At 40.8% G+C, this 21,422-nt stretch overlaps 1 protein-coding gene across 1 annotated transcript in view; it reads right to left on the bottom strand.

The window, feature by feature from the left end:
- si (sucrase-isomaltase (alpha-glucosidase)) overlaps nt 1-21,422 on the bottom strand; it is a 309,027-nt gene that overhangs the window by 49,495 nt on the left and 238,110 nt on the right. Inside the window, exons 36-38 of the mRNA XM_034168783.1 lie at nt 15,167-15,300; nt 14,984-15,018; nt 14,395-14,511 (exon numbers count right to left, since the gene is read on the bottom strand). Of these exons, the coding sequence (XP_034024674.1) occupies nt 14,395-14,511; nt 14,984-15,018; nt 15,167-15,300 (286 nt within the window). The remainder of the gene's footprint in view (nt 1-14,394; nt 14,512-14,983; nt 15,019-15,166; nt 15,301-21,422) is intronic.

The following is a 21,422-nucleotide window of genomic DNA, read 5'->3' on the forward strand; positions in this document are numbered from 1 at the left end:
TGGATTTCGTCACTGGACTTCCTTCTTCCAAAGGACACATGGTATTCCTGTCTGTTGTCGATGGATTGTCCAAGATGTGCCACTTTGTTCCTCTGCCTAAATTACCTTCTGCCAAATAGCTGGCACACGCTTTCTGTCTCCATGGATTTCCTCAGGACATCGTCTCTACCAGGGTCCACAGTTCATTTTGGGATTTTGGAGGGAATTCTGTCATCTCCTTGGTACCACCTCCAGTCTCACGTCCGGGTACCATCCCCAGGCTAACAGTCAGACTGAGCGTTTTAATCAGGAGTTAGAAAAAGGTCTTAGAATATTATATTCACAGCACCTGTCCACCTTGTCCTCACAGTTGTCTTGGATAGAGTTAGCACACAACAGTTTACCATCTACATCTTCTGGGTTTTCTCTATTTCATGTCATTTTCGGCCATCAACCTTCCTTGTTTTCCCCCACAGTTCTGTGATCCCCGGTTACGTCAGCCCTCAGTTTGGTCATTCGGTGCCAACGAACTTGGTAGCAGGCTCGGCGAGCCCTCAGTCAATCGTCAGGTCTTGATAAGGTAGTGGCTGACCGTAAGCGGTCAGTCATTCCAGCCTATACGGTTGGTCAAAAGGTTTGGTTGTCTAATCGTCACTTACCTCTCCATGGGGTTCCTCGCAAATTGGCTCCCAGGTTGGTTGGTCCCTTCCCCGTGTCTAAAGTCATCATCCTGGTTCTGTTCGGCTCCGGTTACGCAGCTCCATGCGCATTCACCCCTCTTTCGATGTTAGTCACATTAATCCGTTTAAGACCGCTGCTCCTCCATATCGAAAGGAGTCAGTTGAGGTGGCTCGGGCATCTTTTCCAGATGCCCCCTGGACGCCTCACTGGAGAGGTTTTCCAGGCACGTCCCATTGGGAGGAGGCCCCGGGGAAGACCCAGGACACGCTGGAGGGACTACATCTCTCAGCTGGCTTGGGAACACCTTGGGGTTCCCCCGGAGAGCCGGGGGAGGTGTGTGTGGATCGGGAGGTCTGGGCGGCTTTGCTTGAGCTGCTGCCCCCGCGACCCGACTCCAGATAAAGCGGAAGAAAATGGATGGATGGATGGATGGAAGACCAGCCCGTTGTGCTGTCCCGCCCTTCCCCCGCCGGTGGGTGCACGGGGGCCTGTATTTTCCATCCGGTGGCTGCTTGCTTCACACCATCACAGCCAGGGGGTCCAATATTTGGTTGACTGGGAGGGTTATGGTCCCGAGGAGCGGTCGTGGGTTCCCTCCCGTTTAATTTTGGACCCCGGTCTCATTCGTGATTTTCGTTTGGCTAATCCTGCTGCTCCTGGGCCAACTGGGGTCAGCACTTGAGGGGGAGTACTGTCAGGATTTGGGTTTTGTTTGTTTTTATTTCTTTGTTTTGGTTTTTTGTTCTGTTACTTTCTGTTATGTTTAGTCTCTTGCTGGGGATTTTCCTACTTTGCTCTGTCTGTCCCTTTCTCTCTTGTCTGTCTCTGCTGACTCTTGGTGGTGGGTGTTTCTCTTTCTCTGGCCACACCCTCTTTCTGGAGCATTCCATGCACACCTGCTCTCAATCTGCACCTCATCACCTGGGTGTTTATAAGCTAATCATTTTGCCTTGCTCCCTTGCTAGATTCAGGCGCCTAGTGCCTTCTCTCCAGCTGTTTTGTGTGTTCTCGACTTGCTTGCCTCACGTGTGTTACGACTACCTGGTGTATCCTCAACCACGCCTTTGCCTGATGTTCTTGGTTTTGTTACTCTTGTTGGACTGCCTCACTGTGTACCAGACCCTATTTACTTTTCAGTAAACTACTTTTACCTACAGAGCTTGTTATCTGAGTCCTGCATTTATGCCCAGCCTAACCTGTTACCCAGACCTAGTATGGTACTATGCCTTCTACCCTTTTACATTTATGTTATTAGTCAAGAGAGTGGGCCGCTGCCTCAACTTTATCTAAAGTCTGGGTCTTTTAGTGAAGCTTAGGGCTAGTGACCAATGATCACCTTATTATTTCTTCTGTTTTTCTTGTTTCTAAACGCTGATAAATTATACTGTATTTGTTGTCTTTCTGCTGCCTGATTCTGTTTTTTTTCTCTCTGTTAAGGTGCAGCTCCATCCAGAGATGGGTGTGGTGTCTTCTTCTGCAGGACGTCCGTCGTGTGCACTGGCATGGACTCCCAAAATCTCCCAAAATTTCCTGTATAATTTCCTGTATTGTCTATTGTGTCGGTAGCATGGCCCAATCAGAGGGTCACTCCTTTGATGAGTCTGGTCTGCTTGAGGTTTCTTCCTCAAATCATCAGAGGGAGTTTTTCCTTACCACTGTATGCTTGGGGTTTGTAAGGTTAGACCTTACTTGTGTGAAGCGCCTTGTGGCAAATTTGTTGTGATTTGGCACTATATAAATGAAAATAAATTGAAATTGTAACTGTTTACTTTGCCTTGTTTGGTGTCATTTGTTTCAGCACAACCTCACCTGTGTGACTTCACAGATTCTTTCATTTGTTTCAGCACAACCTCACCTGTGTGACTTCACAGATTGTCTTTCATTCTGTCATACTGTTTTATCACAACCAACCTAAATTCACATGAAACCATAAAATAAAAAAAAATAAAAAAACTTTTTTCTTTAACTGTGAAAACTACAAACATAGGGTGTTAGCCAAGCTCAAATCCATCATGAACAACTCCTCTCACCCTCTGCACCGGACTGTAGTGGAGCTGACCAGCTCGTTCAGTGACAGACTGAGGCACCCTCAGTGCAAGAAGGAACGATACCGCAGGTCGTTCCTCCCTGCTGTTGTCAGACTGTACAATAACACTGTGAAATAACCACATGCAATAATATGTGCACAAATCACGTGCAATATTAATATGTCCACATATCGTGTGCAATAACAACTCGTTTACAAATCCCAGCACTAATGTCACCTTACCACACCTAAACTCCATTTCACATATTGGAAAGAAGATGCTCCTATCTCCTTTTCAATCCCAAGCATGTTTATATATATGCATATGTGTGTGTATAGGTATGTGTGTGCATATGGGTATGCGTGTATGTGTGTGTATATATATATATATATATATATATATATATATATATATATATATATGTACAGTGATGCTGGTAACACGTTACTTAGTAACACGTACTCTAATCTAACCACTTTTTTTAGTAACGAGTAATCTAACGTGTTAATCTTTCCAAATCAGTAATCAGATTAAAGTTTCTTCTCCAAGTCACTGTACGTTACTATTATTCTTGCATTGTGTGTCGATAGTAGCATTAAACTTGGGTTTGACTGAACTGCCCACTTTAAGTGAGCTGTGAGCTTTTCATCCGCGGTTTTCTGCAGCAGTTCGTCCTCACCTCTTAAAGCGCGGTGACAATAGCACACCTGCACTGAGCTTTACAAAGACATTTTTATGCTTTTTTTTCTCCTTTATTTAGAATTCTGAGCTGACCGGCTCATCTGCTCGTTAAAAACAACTGATCCACCGCGACGCATCAACTAACACTATTTTCCACTCAAATGCACCTAAACTCTCTTTCTGTCACCAAATTGATGTGAAAACGCAATAAAACTTTCTTACCTGTAAATCTGGTCATGTTTTCTGCATAAAAAAATGTTATCCATTCTTTGTGCTCAAACGCCAAAGCAGGGGCGAATCCAGATGGAATGAGGGTGTGGGGCAAGAATGTGCCCCCCCACAACACCCCTTGATTAAAGGTCCAGTTTTGAAGCCTTTTTTTTACTACAACTACTAATACTACTTATAATAATAATAATTTCGACAAGTAAAATGTTTAGAGAGAATTTAAATGTTAGAAAAATGTGAGAAAGAATTTAACAGTTATATTTATAAACAATGTAGGTTAGAAATTGCAAGTTTTACTGTTACAGTGCTGTCAACAGTTAAATATGAGGTCAAGAAAGAGGTCTTTATTTAATTTATTTATTTAATTTATTTTCATTGAAGTCAAGAAAGGGTGACTATAAAGTGAGTTTTGGCAAAACACGTATCATTGTCATGTTGAGGTGGCAGAGGGTTGTTGTCGACAGCTGGGGAAAGTAACTAATAATCTAACTTAGTTACTTTTACAATTGAGTAATCAGTAAAGTAACTAAGTTACTTTTTCAAAGTAACTGTGGCAACACTGTATATATATTATATATATACGCACATATGTGTGTGCGCGTGTGTGTATATATATATATATATATATATATATATATACACATACATATTCTATTTCTACCTCATTTCTTATGTCTTGTACTGTTATATTATTATCATTGCTTATCTTGCACACGCTGTTTGATGAACATTTTCCTCTACTTGCACCCACCTTTTGTGTTTTCTTAAGAGCTGTAACGTGAATTTCTCCACTGTGAGATCAATAAAGTTTATCTTATCTTATCTTATCTTAACATGTTTAACAAACCATTTTTTATAACTTATAATGCAAATATAAATTGTACATTTGTACAAATGTAGCAAACAACAAAGTTTTATACAACTATTTATTTAAAATCCAGGAAATGCTTCAGGTTTTTTTTTTGTACAACTGGACAACATGTTGGACATGTCACAGACCTAACACTTTCTCATTCCTCCTGTTGACCACCTGAAAGCAGCCTTTGCACCTCATTCTGTCTTTGGTGGCTTTTTTCCCCTCAGCAACAACTCCACATAGGGTTGTTGATCAACCCACAAAGGGTTGGTTATTTTGATTGGTTTAGGCAATGCATATTTCCACCAATGATAATGGGGAAGTCATTTTTCCCCCTCCAACAAGAGAGGACAAAAGAGGAAGAGAACTCCCATTCACTTCATACATTGCCATAATATTTAGGAAAAAGCCTGGTGAAAATTATCAATCATGATTCAAGCTTACTGGCCCTATTAACAAAATAAAAAACAAAACAAAACTGGTATATAGTTTGAAGTCCGCACTTTCAACACACATTCAAATGGAAACTCAGAGTGTGGTGAATTTAACTGGACTGCTTAATTTGTTCATGTGACTTTTACATGTCTCTGCGTCAAACAACTCCAGACGGTTAAACAGCCTTGTGGAGCTCCAAAAGGCTGAAAACATTCTAAAACTGTTTGATTCATGACATTTTTTATTTGTTTGTTTGTTTGAGTCTAAAACTGTTTGATTCGTGTTCTCACATGTGGCGTTTCCCGTTGTCCCCATTGTGAGATCTGACATTGCTGGTTCGGTTTTAATGATTGTTATAATAAAACTGGAGCGCTGACACGCTTAAAAGTATTAAAGCCATTTGATTCATGGTGTACTTTCTGTTTGACTCTAAAACTGTTTGATTCATTTTGTCACATGTGGGCTTTCCTGTTGTGCACTTTGTGATATCTGACAATGCCGCTGGTTCGGCTTTAACAATCGTTAATTAAACAGTCTCATGGACCTCCGAAAGGCTGAAAACAGTCCAAAACTGTTTCAATCATGACAATTTTTTTCTTTTGCTTCTAAAATGGTTTGATTCCTGTTCTCATATGTGGAGTGTCTCGTTGTTCACTTTGTGGGAGCTGACAATGCAGTTTATGGATGAACAAATAAAACTGCTTTTGCTTTGTTTATCATCCAGCATGTGAATATACTGCTGGCTTCTGTGTTTGATGATGTCACGTGCATACCCTCTATAGAAAAATTTATCCCTTTTGAGCAGGGGTATTCAACACGTTCTAGAAAGGGCTGAGACGGTGCAGGGTTTCTTTTCAACCACCCACTCCACCAGGTGATTTCACTGATTAACATCACTTTGAGCAGATGAAATGGGTTGAAATGGGTTTAAGAATCAGTGTAGAATGTTCATCTGTATGTGCCTACTTTGTGGCATCAGTGTGCTCTCTGAGCACTTTGATCTTGTTAACATCTTTCAACCCTGTTTCACTTCCACCTTTTATATTTGCAGCCACATGTCTGAAGACAGTTAATTCCATCAGCCCCAAGCCATCAAACCTTAATCCAGTGTCACCACTATTTGACTTGAAAAATGACCGTTATTCTAAAACACTCTTATCTCCCTCAGTTCTCTTTGTCTCAGAGCCTTTCCTCTATCTATTTTCACTTCCTCTTCATACGTGTCTTCTGCTCTAAGTTCTCTATTCATCTCGTTTTTTGTATTATAGTTTTTACCTTTTTCTCTACTGCTGTCCTTTTGTCCTGCTGCCTTTTGTCATTGGTGTGCTTTTTATGTCAGTTTTCTCTGCATTTAACCACCCATTTGTAAGCTATTATTAAATTATTTGAATCATGGGGTGCATGTGCGGGGTGGAGGTTAGATATTGTGCAGAACTACCCAGATCACCTTGAGAATTCAATTATATTCACCACTCCATGATGTTAAAATGAATGTGGACACACACACACACACACACACACACACACACACACACACACACACACACACACACACACACACACACACACACACACACACACACACACACACACACACACACACACACACACACACACACAGCGGTGTTCAGTCTGGTACTGCAGACATCTATACAGAGAAATTTTGCACCTTGGGATCGATCTCCGGACGGGCATTATTGGATTTCTCAGATGTGTTCCAACCCTTTAAAGGTCACTGCTGGAATGAATGCCACCGACACTACAGCACCAAACAGGACTATCTTATTGGGTGTGCATGGATATGTGTGTGTGTGTGTGTGTGTGTGTGTGTGTGTGTGTGTGTGTGTGTGTGTGTGTGTGTGTGTGTGTGTGTGTGTGTGTGTGTGTGTGTGTGCATCAGCAGACAAAGATGAAGCAAAATGCAGGTCAAAAAAGTAACGTATCTTCCTTTTCAAATTGAAAAATAAATATTGGACGTATATTGTGCCATTGTAATAATGGAATTTGCAGCATCTCTCTGTTTTGCTCTCATTACTCACGCAGTTCAGTCCATAAGCATTTGCTCATTCTTTTTTATTTGTTATTTTGTTGTTGTTGTTGTGGATTGGTAGGCAGGGGCATAATTGTCTATCATAATTCATGACATTATAATGACTGATTTCGTAATGCTGTTTGATCTCTTTAATTTGAGGGTAATGACATCGAAATTGGGCGAGTGTTATGGGACAGTACTTGCTTTTCTGTGTGTTGTCTCCCATTTGTAAAGGGAAAATAATCATCGGAGAATGGATGCTCAGCTGCTTTAAGACCAGTTGTGTCTTGTTTCCTCATCATTTCATCGTAAAATCAGCAGATTAAACATATTTAGTTGATTTCACTTGGAAGTTAAATTAAATCAACCAATCAGGATTTGACAGATGAATGCAAAACATGGTATACATGAATAGAGCAGATTTTCTTCCAGTCAGTTTTTCAATTTCAATTTATTTTCATTTATATAGCACCAAATCACAACAGAGTTGCCTCAAGGCGCTTCACACAAGTAAGGTCTAACCTTACTAACCCCCAGAGCAACAGTGGTAAGGAAAAACTCCTTCTGAGGAAGAAACCTAAGCAGACCAGATTCAAAGGGGTGACCCTCTGCTTGGGCCACGCCACAGACATAAAGTACAGAACAATTCACAGAAACAATTCACAAAACAAATATACAGAAAATGCTTCCAGTGCACAGGACAGGGGGTCTCCAGCACAAATACGACTCCCATCTCTGGATGGAGCTGCACCTTAAACAGAGAAAAAAAAAAACAGAATCAGGCTTCAGAAAGACAAGAAATACGAGGGCTGTCAATAAAGTATAGGTCCTTTTTATTTTTTTCAAAAACTATATGGATTTCATTCATATGTTTTTACGTCAGACATGCTTGAACCCTCGTGCGCATGTGTGAGTTTTTCCATGCCTGTCGGTGACGTCATTCGCCTGTGAGCACTCCTTGTGGGAGGAGTCGTCCAGCCCCTCCTTGGAATTCCTTTGTCTGAGAAGTTGCTGAGAGACTGGTGCTTTGTTTGATCAAAATTTTTTCTAAACCTGTGAGACACATCGAAGTGGACACGGTTCGAAAAATTAAGCTGGTTTTCGGTGAAAATTTTAACGGCTGATGAGAGATTTTGAGGTGATACTGTCGCTTTAAGGACTTCCCACGGAGCGAGACATCGTGCAGCACTCCCAGGCGCCGTCGTCAGCCTGTTTCAAGCTGAAAACCTCCACATTTCAGGCTCTATTGATCCAGGACGTCGTGAGAGAACAGAGAAGTTTCAGAAGAAGTCGGTTTCAGCATTTTATCCGGATATTCCACTGTTAAAGGAGATTTTTTTAATGAAAGACGTGCGGACGGGTCCGCGCGTCGGGACGCAGCCGGTGCGGTGCGGCGCCACAGGAAAAACACCTCCGTGTTGATAACCATTTGTAAAATCCAGGTGGCTTTTGATGGCTTTCAGTGGAGTGAGTATATGAGAAATTGTTTAACAGCTGGACATGTTCCAACTTGTCCTTAAGGCTTCCAACGGAGGTGTTTTTCCTGTGGCGGAGCGACGCGGCGGCTGCGAGCCGACGCTGCAATCCGCCCGCACGTCTTTCATTAAAAAATCTCCTTTAACAGTGGAATATCCGGATAAAATGCTGAAACCGACTTCTTCTGAAAGTTCTCTGTTCTCTCACGACGTCCTGGATCAATAGAGCCTGAAATGTGGAGGTTTTCAGCTTGAAACAGGCTGACGACAGCGCCTGGGAGTGCTGCACGACGTCTCGCTCCGTGGGAAGTCCTTAAAGCGACAGTATCACCTCAAAATCTATCATCAGCCATTAAAATTTTCACCGAAAACCAACTTAATTTTTCGAACCGTGTCCACTTCGATGTGTCTCACAGGTTTAGAAAAAATTTTGATCAAACAAAGCGCCAGTCTCTCAGCAACTTCTCAGACAAAGGAATTCTGACGAGGGGCTGGACGACTCCTCCCACAAGGAGTGCTCACAGGCGAATGATGTCACCGACAGGCGTGGAAAAACTCACGCATGCGCACGAGGGTTCAAGCATGTCTCACGTAAAAACATATGAATGAAATCCATATAGTTTTTGAAAAAAATAAACAGGACCTATACTTTATTGACAGACCTCGTACAGTATAATTTGTGAGCATTAAACAACAAGAAAAACAGGAAATATTAAGGTGATCGCCGGCCACTAACCCCTAGCTTCACTAAAAGACCCAGAATGTAGGTAAAGTTGAGGCCGTGGCACACTCTGTTTTCTAATAAAATGAATTAAAACAGTAGAAAGCGTAAAACAAAACTATAAAAGTATGTTATCCATACAAAAAGGGAAAATAAGTGCGTCTTAAATCTGGACTTCAAAGTACGTAAGGTTTATTTAGGTCAGCTAGGTAGGGAGGTGCCAGTCCGAGAACAATTTTATCGACTAGTAGCAGAACCTTAAAATCTGATATCACTGGGAACAGGAAGCCAGTGAAGGGATGCCAAAATGGGTGTAATGTGGTTGAACTTTCTACTTCATGTCAAAAGTCTGGCAGCAGCATTTTGAACTAACTGGAGAGCCCTAATGCTGGACTGCGGTAAACCAGAAAATAGAACATTGCAGTAGTCCAATCTAGAACAGATAAACGCATGGATCAGGGTCTCAGCATCAGCCATAGACAGGATGGGACGAATCTTCGCTATATTTCGCAGGTGGAAGAAAGCAGTCCTCATAATATTTGTAATGTGGAGGTCAAAGGGCAATGTAGGATCAAAAATTACCCCAAGGTTCCTCACTTTGTCAGTGTGATGTATGACACACGAGCCTAGGCTAAGCGTTAACTGGTCAAATTGATGCTGATGTCTCACTGGACCAAGAACCATAATTTCAGCCTTATCAAAGTTTAAAAGTAGGAAGTTTCGAGACATCCAACTTCTCACTGATGCAAGGCAATCTTCTAAGGATTTTATGTGAACGAGATTACCAGCAGTTATCAGCATGTATAACCGAGTATCATCAGCATAGCAGTGAAAGGTAATCCCAAAACGTCGCAATATGTGCCCAAAAGGTGCTATATAAAGGGAGAAAAGCAGGGGGCCTGACAGACCCCTGTGGAACCCCAAATTTCATGTCACTAAGGTTAGAGGTAGTGTTACTGTACAAAACACAGTGAGTTTTGTCACACCTTTGAGTCTGGTCTGCTTGAGGTTTCTTCCTCAGAGGGAGTTTTTCCTTACCACTGTTGCTCTGGGGGTTGGTAAGGTTAGACCTTACCTGTGTGAAGCGCCTTGAGGCAACTCTGTTGTGATTTGGCGCTATATAAAGGAAATCAATTGAAATAAATTGAAATTGAGAACGACTGGTCAAGTATGACGTCAGCCATGCAAGGGCATGCCCAGTAATCCCCAAATGATTTTCCAGCCTATCAAGTATAATACGATGATCCATGGTATCAAATGCAGCACTGAGATCTAAAAGCACCAGAACTGTAGTGGTGTCTGAATCCACTGCAAGCAGAAGATCATTCACCACTTTACTAAGAGCTGTCTCTGTGGAATGATATTTTCTAAAAGCAGACTGCAGTGGCAGAGATTATTATCAGTTAGATAGTGCACGAGCTGCCGTGACACCACTTTTTTCCAGAATTTTAGAGCAAAATGATATATTTGATATTGGCCGAAAGTTGTTCAATACACTAGGGTCAAGACTAGGTTTCTTAAGTAATGGTTTAATCACTGCAGATTTGAAACATTTAGGAACCGATCTATAAGTTAAAGAAAGAGTAATAATTTCCAACACAGTCGGCCCAAGAGTGGGCCACAGGTCCTTTTGTTGGTATAGGATCAAATAAACAGGTTGTGCTTTTTGTTGACGTTACGAGTTTTGTCAGCATGCCTAGTGAAATACTATCAAATTGTGTAAATCTAGGTAATACCTCAGTAATGGCGCCCACCTCAATAGCAGGGTGTAGTGGCTGAGTTAAGGCATGCTGGGATATGTTTAACCTAATGTCTTCAATTTTCTTCTCAAAGTAATCCAGGAAATATTTTGCTGTAAAAGAAGAGCAAACTACAGGTGGTTGTCCATGAATAAGTGTTGCCACTGTGTCAAACAAGAACTATGAGTTATGCTTGTTTTTGTTGATCAAATAAGAGCAATTGGTCCTCTTTGTAGCCAGTAATGCATGCTTATAGTCTAAGATAGCATCATGCCACACAAGGTGGAATATTAATAATTTTGAACGACGCAATTCTGTTCTAGACCTGTAGCCTTATGCTTGAGGTCACGCAGGTAATCACTGAACAAAGGTGACTGTGTTTTGGGGGAACGCAGTTTTAACACAGGTGGTTCAATCATGCAGAGTGTAGTTTTGAGCACCGAGTTTAAACTATCCACAAGTCTGTCTGCTGACTGGGTATTTGCCAAATGTGAAGCTAAGACATCAGGCAGTCTAGCTTCAAATTCATTCATAGTTAAGGAGTTGATGCATCGCTGCAGTGATATATAAGGTTGTTGTTCTACTAAACACGACAACGAAACTGTAAACTTAATGAGTGAGTGACCAGAGACCACTGATGTAAGAGGCATGGTGTCAATATTCGTGACAGCAATACCACATGCGAGAACCAAATTCAGGGTATTTCCACTAATGTGTGTCGAGTCCCGAATGCATTGCCGAAATCCTAATGCATCCACAATTTCCATAAATGATTTGCAGAGGGGACCAGAAGACTTATTTATATGAATGTTAAAGTCACCAATAATCAGAATGTTATCTGCACTAGTTGACAAGTTAGAAATGAACGCACCAAATTTATCTAAGAATTCAGAATATGGGCCAGGAGGCCTATATACAGTGACAACGTATGACCTGCAGACTTCGAGCTGGATGATTTTTATTCTTCTGACCTTGGCAATGCATAATATCCTGAGCAGAGCGGAGAATCAGATGCTCAAATGAGTTATATTTGTGACCCCAACAGCTAATAAGCTAAATGTAGATTTATAAATAAGAGCAACACCCCCGCCTTGCTTCGCATCACGAGGGACATGACTAAATGTATATGCTGGTGGGCAGGCCTAATTTAAGGGGAGGACAGCTGTAGGTTTAAGCCAGGTTTCACATAACCCAATCATATCTAAGTGATGATCAATAATTAGATCATTAATCAACAATGATTTTGAGGATAGTGATCTTATGTTAATGAGACCCAGACTAAGGTCTTCAGTGGGGTTGACAGTTGAACTGTTTGGATTTAGGGGTGGTTCCAGAGTAGCATATATAAGATGTCTAGAAGTAGGTTTAGGTTTGAGACATTCCACGCGTGTTGTAGGTAGCAGACATGGAATCTTTGCTATTGCTGGAACAACCACTTGGCCATCCTCAATTTCAACGTCATCCAATGTAGTAATGGGTATTAAGTTTGCAAAGCATATCCCTCTATGATTTTTATGGACATGTCTATGGAGGCAGGTCACAGTCTCAACTTGTTGAATTTCCCTCCCTGGCAGATAAACTGCACTATCACCCTAGTGGATTTTCTGCACTAATTTCCCTGCTAAGCTAATGGATTCCACACCCACATTTGTCATAAGCCTTGTGGGGTCTCATCACCTGCTCCATGGCCTGCTGTAAATTCCGGTTTCTGTGTCTTTTGTGTTATGTGTGAAGGGGCCCTAAAGGAAAACAGAAAACCTCATACTTTCCATCACCGAGTGAGTCTGCTATCTCAATACTAATACCTCCATCACACTAGAGGCAGAATGAGCCCGAATCCCCCCGAATCCCCTCTGAATTAAATTTCTGCCCACATTCGCAACTGTCAGACAGCATTCTGAGCACAGTCGTGCTGCCACCCCAAATGTTTTGCCCATGTTCAAAACAATCATAGCTCAGTGGAAGTGGAAATATATTGAACAGCAGTCAAAGTGCCATTTGACCACAATGTGACTGAGTTCTAAATATTCTCATGGCCTCAAAACAGCATTCCGAACAGTCTGATCATGCTCAAGAGACATTCGCCATGGTCAGGCACAGCAAATCCTGCCGGCATGTCCCAATTGTGCCACGGGTGAGCCAAACTTGCACCTCTACTGGATCCCGTTTGGGGTGCACAAAGGAAATATTGTTATGTGCAATGTCTGCGGCACACATTCATCTTGTTAACTAGATGTGAACATTGCGCAGTCAAACTGTGAGCACTGTTTCACTGTGAGTCAATGCATCTCAAAGCCATGGAGAAACGGCCACATCTGACTGGGGTGTTATATCCATAATAAACCTTCCATTACAGATTAATTGTCATTCTACCCATGGGTTAGATAATGTAGGTGAAATAATATGATCATTTGAGTTGTATCACCTTGAGCAGATGCGCCGCACCGAGCTGTTGCCCACTGGCGAATCACTGTGTCTCAGAGGCTTGGTGCGGTGCGTACATCTGTTCAGGGTGTTATATCCACAATGAACCTTATTTTACAGACACACTGTCATTCCCCCCATGGGTTGGATTTTGTGATAGCTTTGTGATGTTACGATTACATCACTCATATTATTTGGTTACATTTTTTTTTTTTTTTGCTGATATAATGTCTTTAGTCTGTTAGAATGTACAGATATCCTTGGTAATGTTTTTTTTTTTTTCTGACTACATTTTTGAAGGCTTTGAACTGGAACTTTGACCAGTCTGTTCCAAAAGGTAATCATGTGGAAACACTCACCCAAAGAATATTCCTAGACACACATGAGTGAAGACAGTACGTCTGCACTATTGCTGCAGGGTTAAATAACTAAATAAATGAGGAAATAATCTCTTCACTACTGACTGCAGAAGTGGGACAAGAGACGGACGACCAATATATACATTTGTGTTTGTTTCACAGTCAGGTTACTGGCTGTGTCCTTGGACAAGACACTTCATTTGTATTATCTCAGTCCACCCACACTGACAAAAGAGAATGTTTCAACCAACCTAAAAAAAGTGTTACAATTTGTAAAAACCTGAATGAATTAAGTTGTTTGAACTTAAGTTTGTAAGTTAGAGTTGATTTAACTTTCAAACTTAAGTTCAAACAACTTAATTCATTCAAGTTTTTACAATTTGTAATACTTTTTAAGTTGGTTCAAACGTTCTCTTTTTTCAGTGCAGCTATAAATGGGTACTGGCCTTGATGCAGATGTTACTGGCATCAAATCCAAGGGTTTTCATAGATTCTCATCTGCTTCACCCTATGGAATTCAGTATTAAGCAGAAGCACCAATAAACCTTAGGCCATATATAGTTGGATGCTGACTATCAATTTGTATAAAATAACTAAGCCTAAATGATTACACCACTATTACTCTATTCACACAATTCTGTCATTCAAAACAGAGACAGATTATGACTTTTACATTGCCATCGACAGGAAAAACAAGCTATCAGTGACCTTAAAAATCAGCATTTTAAATTCTTTCTGTGGTTTAGAATCCACTCACCATGTTGCCCTTGCCATTATGGTTGCGTGAATATGGATAAAAGGCACCCAGCTGCATCCAGCGAAGACACATCTCATACTCAGCATTGTTAAAAAACCCACAAATGTCTGCTCCAGTCTGAAGGGAAGGTACAGAGTGAGTGCACACATCATGTTTCTGAAGTGTTCTTTATCATGATACTCCCATTGTAAGGGACTGTACTGTAGCAAACCATAAGCCTTTCTATAAAGGCATCAATAATGTATCTGAATGTTATTATTAAGCACTGAAGTAATGAAAGGTAAAAGAGGGAAAGACAAATTGACACATTAACAAGCAAAAAGCTGCAGGAAGACCAACAAACAAAGTAAAAATGGAACTCTTATTTGTTGCTCACAATCAAAAGGTATTCATAAAATTGACAGCATGGCACCAAGCCTTTTGATGGGGGCAGGGCTTGTAAGAACATCTGCTTCATGTTATTTCTCAAGATGCTCTTTGATCAAAGGTTCTAGCAAACCAAATAATATCACTCATGCTGCTGTAATCTACTTTGAGAGGACAAGGTCACATCAATGAGATTATGTCTTGTCATTAGCAAAGTACTTACATAAGGGATGCCAAACAGGCTGAACTCCATCATGCCTGTGAAACAAAGGAAGATGATGCCAAACTAAAAACTCATTTTCTTTTGCATCGTCTTACATACATCACAACAAAAGTTCTGATGAATGTACAGTTCAACTGCAAAGATAATTCATGCTAATTCAAAACAGGATTCAGTATCCTGTACCTATGATGGATTTGTACAGCTGGTCCCAGGCAGCAGTGTTGTCCCCCAGCCAGTGTCCAGCCCATTTACCACTGGAAGGGTAAGTAGACCTGGTCACCACAATACCTCTGTTACCAGTCACATTCAAAACGGCACTGCAGAGAGAACAGATAGTCAATAGTTTGAGTTACATACCATTTGCATAAATGAAATGGACATTTGGGTTTGTAATTGTTAAACAACTGGCAACAGTGTTTGAATAAAACATACCCCTTTCCATTCTGGGCATGGCTACCTATGATTCCTAGCATGCTTCCATATTGTCTGGCAAAACCTAAACAGGGAGTTAGTACCGGTGATCTGTGAAGTGCCAGTTATCGGTAAAAGGAGGCAATGATTAAATAATGCGCGGTGTTCGGGTGTATAAATGGTGGAAATGCAGACAAGAGGTGACCAAGATTTTTGGCATACCGACAGTCATTACACATCAAGGATTAAGTACAGAGGAGCTTTCATACTAGCCACACCGGTTATGGCTAGATTGGATCAGTGGAGCTAATCAGTGAGCTACTTTGACTCAAGTAAACTGTATTACAAAGTGTAGCACCATGGCCTCTATTCACCCTGATTAAATAAATACATAATGCTGTCTCAACAAAAACCTAGGTTTTCAACTGGAGACAGACTTCTTCCACTCTCAGTTGATACATTCCTAAGTCATCTGGAGATCTTCAGATAAGTTTGGAGACATCCCCCGATGGTTCAACACTGCTTCGCAGAGGAAAAACAAAACTGTAATTCACAGTTCTTCAAAGGGAAGCCTTTGCCTTTTTATTGGTTTAACTCCGGTCATTATGAATTGCATGCCATTATAATTGCTTCATGTCAGAATCTGAGCTTCTCCAGGCCTGAAGAACCCACTTTAGGGCCTCAAGCTAAGACAGAACCTCTCCTCATCGGGGGGGCCTTCCCTCATGATAACACATGGTCATAAACTTTGTCTTGACAAGCAGCTATTATATTTAGTTTAAAGCAAAGGAAAAGACCTTTTTTTTAAAATAAAAAAAATTGCATTAGTATCTATTTTTATTCATATATAAAAAAAATTCTAATGTGTTGTATTGATTAATCAAACAAAATATTTTGCATATAATCATTCCAGTTTATTGACATGTGCTCATTTTAACTGATATGTGTGTAAGTGTGACCTTTCTGCATGATCTAAAATGTTGATGTTGAAGTATTCTGTTTAACCAAGAGGATGTGTTTAAATGATGATGAATAATGTGCATCCATTTGAGTGTCTTAGAATAATAGTATACCACGATAGTTAATGTGTTTAAATAATTGAATCATTTGTGTCTGCACTGTGAACACATGAAGTTCCTGTGAAGTTACACACCCTAAATGGGTGGAGTTTGGTGATGTTAGTCCCCCTTTAAAAAGTTAGAACTGAGTCTCACTTGGAGCGCTCTGCAATTCTCTTTGCTTCTCTCTTTCCTTAACGTTTCATTTTTATTCTTGGGCCAAGGCCCCATTGCAAAGCTAAGCTAAGCTACCACGTGGCATTCATTCATTCATTCTTTACTTTTGACAAACTTAAAGTTTAACCTGATGCTTTAAGGTGCATCAAGTCTTTTGAATTTTTAAGAGAACTTCCGAGCTGAGTTTCTGTATAGGCTCTCAGTTGTCCAGGTGGTTTCCATAGTAGAGAAGCTTGAATCTTCGACTGGACTGGTTTGCTTGACGCGAGGACGTTTCGCTTCAAATCGCAGAAGCTTCCTCAGCTAAAATTCTTGCTCTGGAAGTCTGACTTCAGTCTGACTCTTGTAGAGGAGAAGGAGCTGAGCTGAGCTTTTCAAATTAAGAGCGAATTTACAGAAAAGTGACTTTTCCTTTTCATTATAATTTTTCAACGCTCTTAAAGTTTTACTTTTTTCTAAATTCACAAAGACTTTTAATTTGGCTCCAACAAACTTTTGAGAAGCTACCAGAAGCCATTTTCAACAAACACCTTCTACCCCTGGGTTCCTGCAAGCTGATGACGGAGCTGATTTCAAACCAGCAGCTAACCTGTCGGTAAAGCCAGCCGACACAAGCCTTGGGATCACTCGGGGACACCGCTGGGTTAACCCCTCCGACCCAAATGAGCTACAGATGTACGGACGGATGGACAAAACCACCTGAACCGCCTCTTCAACAGCAGCTAATTGACCCAGTTCAAGGTTCCAGGAACAAGTATTGTTGTCAATGGATACAGGTAGCTCATTTTTAAACCTATTCATGCTTGTTTAATATCTTTCTTAATAATTGGCTTCAAAATTCATCACTAAATTCCAATCAGATTTATTTCCTTAAAGTTTTAAACTTTATCTCTCTTTCTTCCAATGTCTCATGCGTTAGCAAGAATTGTGCCCATAAATGAATTTATTTAATCACTGTCCATGAAATGCCAGTAAAATGTTCATTTATTGTAGAAATTGTAAATAAATTGTAAATACGAGATATCTTATAAAACTAACCGGCAGTTTTATATAAAAAAAAAACTATATGGATTTGATTGACATGCGATTACACCAATCATGCTTGAACCCTCGTGCGCATGTGTGAGTTTTTTCACGTGTGTCGGTGACGTCATTTCCCTGTGAGCAGGCCTTGAGTGAGATGTGGTCCCGTCCTCTCGGCTGAATTCCTTTGTTTCACACGCTGCTCGAGACGGTGCGCATTGCTTTACCAAACTTTTTTCTGGACCTGTGAGGAATATCCGAGTGGACACTATTCGAGAAATTAAGCTGATTTTCGGTGAAAAGATTAATGGCTGATGAGAGATTATGGGGTGTTTCTGTCGCTGTAAGGACTTCCCACGGACCGGGACGTCCTGCAGCGCTTCCAGGCGCCGTCGTCGGCCTGTTTCGACCTGAAAACATCCTAATTTAAGGCTTAATTCACCCAGGACGTCGTGAGAGAACAGAGAAGAATCAGATGAGGCTGGCATGAGGACTTTATGCGGACATTCCACTGTTTAAGGACATTTTTTAATGAAAGACGTGCGCGCAAATTCGCCGAGTCGTTTCCGTAACGACTCGGCAAATCTGTGTGTGCCGCGACAGGAAAAACACCTCCGTGTTGAAAACCATTTGTAAAATTCAGGCAGCTTTTGATGGCTTTCAACAAGTGAGTAACTGAGAAATTGTTTAACAGCTTGGGCATGTTCCAACTTGCCCGTTAAGGTTTCCAACGGAGGTGTTTTTCCTGTCGCGGTTGGGTCCGGCCCAACACGCGACTCTGCCCACATGTTCTTTCATTACAAAATGTCCGTTAACAATGGAATGTCCGAATAAACTCCTCATGCCGACTTCTTCTGAAAGTTCTCTGTTCTCTGATGACTTTCTGGGTCAACAGAGCCTGAAATGTGGAAGTTTTCAACTTGAAACGGCAAGACGCTGCCGCCTTGAAGCGCAGATCGCCGTCAGGCGCCGTGGGCCGTCCTTAAAGCGACACTACCAGACCAAAATCTCTCATCAGCCGTTAAAATTTTTACTGAAAACCAGCTGAATTTATCGAATGGTGTCCACTCAGTTGTGCCTTACAGTTTTGAAAAAATTTTGATCAAACAAAGCAGCAGTCTCTGAGCCATTCCTAAACAATGAAAAAATCGATGAGAGGGTGGGCGACTCCTCACTCAAAGACTGCCCACAGGTGAATGACGTAACCGACAGGCATGAAAAAACTCTCGCATGCCTACGAGGGTTCAAGCATGTCTGATGTAATCACACGTGATTCAAATCCATATGGTTTTTGAAAAAAATAATAAGGTCGGATACTTTTCTAATAGACCTCGTATTTCTGCTGTGGTTCATTTTGTGTTCAGAAGGAAACCCTTGGTTAACCGTATCATTTGAATTCATGACTTTCAGATCAGAGACTGATTAAATTAAATTGAGACTGATTAATTCATTTGAGACTGATAAATTAATGAATGTTTAAATTATAGTAACCATGCTATAAAAATAGGTGGTGCCCTGAGTAATAATTAAATAATAAGTATTAAACCCTAAATTGTTAATTATTTTGGTGACTCAGATGGGGCCTAATCCGATCTAATTCAATTTCGGAGTTTAACTACTTATTCACTATAAATTGCTACATTCCTCTGGTTCCCCGTGTGTGGGTGATTCAGTAATAAATCATTTTATTTAATAATATCGTTACATTTTTGGTGCCTGCGTGTGATGTTTTATTCCATAAATAAATGTTACAAAAGTATGCACTGAGCATGTTATCTCACGTAAGTGTTTTTGGTGGATAATTCTGGAATGAGTAAAGTAATGTAAGATGCAATAATATAGCAATTGTGAACTCCAAAAATGGTGAAATTTGGTAATTTGTCCCTCCATCTGCTATTGAATTTTGAGAACATTGATTTTTTTTTTTTTTTTTGGGTGGTGGAGAAAAAAAATCAATTTTCAACAAAATAATCAAGTACACAGAAGGTTATCTAAACCAATGGAAATGTGATTTCAGTCTTCAGACTTTAACTGTTGTTGTGGGTTGATAATGTGATGCAATGTGGTTCGGGGTCGATGCTTCCATGATGCAATGTGACTTGCAAGCCATTGAATAAAATATGTCATTTTTTTCACCTTTTGACCTTGTAATCTATGTTGGGACTTTAAAATTAACTATTGTTTGCAAAACTCGCATTCAAAAATTGAAAAAAAAAAATGGTCAAGAGAAAAAAATAATGTCCAAACTCCAATCACAAGGATCAATGCCATCAATAACTTTAGCTTCTCCTTGTATTGAGCAAATGTTGCTTCACCCAAAGATTTGCTGTAGTCAACTTCAATCAATCAACTTTTTTCTTATATAGCGCCAAATCACAACAAACAGTTGCCCCAAGGCGCTCCACATTGCAAGGCAAGGCCATACAATAATTATGAAAAACCCCAACGGTCAAAACGACCCCCTATGAGCAAGCACTTGGCCACAGTGGGAAGGAAAAACTCCCTTTTAACAGGAAGAAACCTCCAGCAGAACCAGGCTCAGGGAGGGGCAGTCTTCTGCTGAGACTGGTTGGGGCTGAGGGAAAGAACCAGGAAAAAGAGATCGATCACTAATGATTAAATGCAGAGTGATGCATACGGAGCAAAAAGAGAAAGAAACAGTGCATCATGGGAACCCCCCCACAGTCTACGTCTAAAGTAACATAACCAAGGGATGGTCCAGGGTCACCCGATCCAGCCCTAACTATAAGCCTTAGCGAAAAGGAAAGTTTTAAGCCTAATCTTAAAAGTAGAGAGGGTATCTGTCTCCACTGAGCTGGTTCCACAGGAGAGGAGCCTGAAAGCTGAAGGCTCTGCCTCCCATTCTACTCTTACAAACCCTAGGAACTACAAGTAAGCCCACAGTCTGAGAGCGAAGCGCTCTAATGGGGTAATATGGTACTACGAGGTCCCTAAGATAAGATGGGGACCTGATTATTCAAAACCTTATAAGTAAGAAGAAGAATTTTAAATTCTATTCTAGCATTAACAGGAAGCCAATGAAGGGAGGCCAACACGGGTGAGATATGCTCTCTCCTGCTAGTCCCCGTCAGTACTCTAGCTGCAGCATTCTGAACCAACTGAAGGCTTTTTAGGGAACTTTTAGGACAACCTGATAATAATGAATTACAATAGTCCAGCCTAGAGGAAATAAATGCATGAATTAGTTTTTCAGCATCACTCTGAGACAAGACCTTTCTGATTTTAGAGATATTGCGTAAATGCAAAAAGGCAGTCCTACATATTTGTTTAATATGCGCTTTGAATGACATATCCTGATCAAAAATAACTCCAAGATTTCTCACAGTATTACTAGAGATCAGGGAAATGCCATCCAGAGTAACGATCTGGTTAGACACCATGCTTCTAAGATTTGTGGGGCCAAGTACAATAACTTCAGTTTTATGAGTTTAAAAGCAGGAAATTAGAAGTCATCCATGTCTTTATGTCTGTAAGACAATCCTGCAGTTTAGCTAATTGGTGTGTATCCTCTGGCTTCATGGATAGATAAAGCTGGGTATCATCTGCGTAACAATGAAAATTTAAGCAATACCGTCTAATAATACTGCCCAAGGGAAGCATGTATAAAGTGAATAAAATTGGTCCTAGCACAGAACCTTGTGGAACTCCATAATTAACTTTAGTCTGTGAAGAAGATTCCCCATTTACATGAACAAACTGTAATCTATTAGACAAATATGATTCAAACCACCGCAGCGCAATGCCTTTAA

This window comes from Thalassophryne amazonica, chromosome 4 (assembly GCF_902500255.1).
Source record: "Thalassophryne amazonica chromosome 4, fThaAma1.1, whole genome shotgun sequence".
NCBI classification, from domain to species: Eukaryota; Metazoa; Chordata; class Actinopteri; order Batrachoidiformes; family Batrachoididae; genus Thalassophryne; species Thalassophryne amazonica.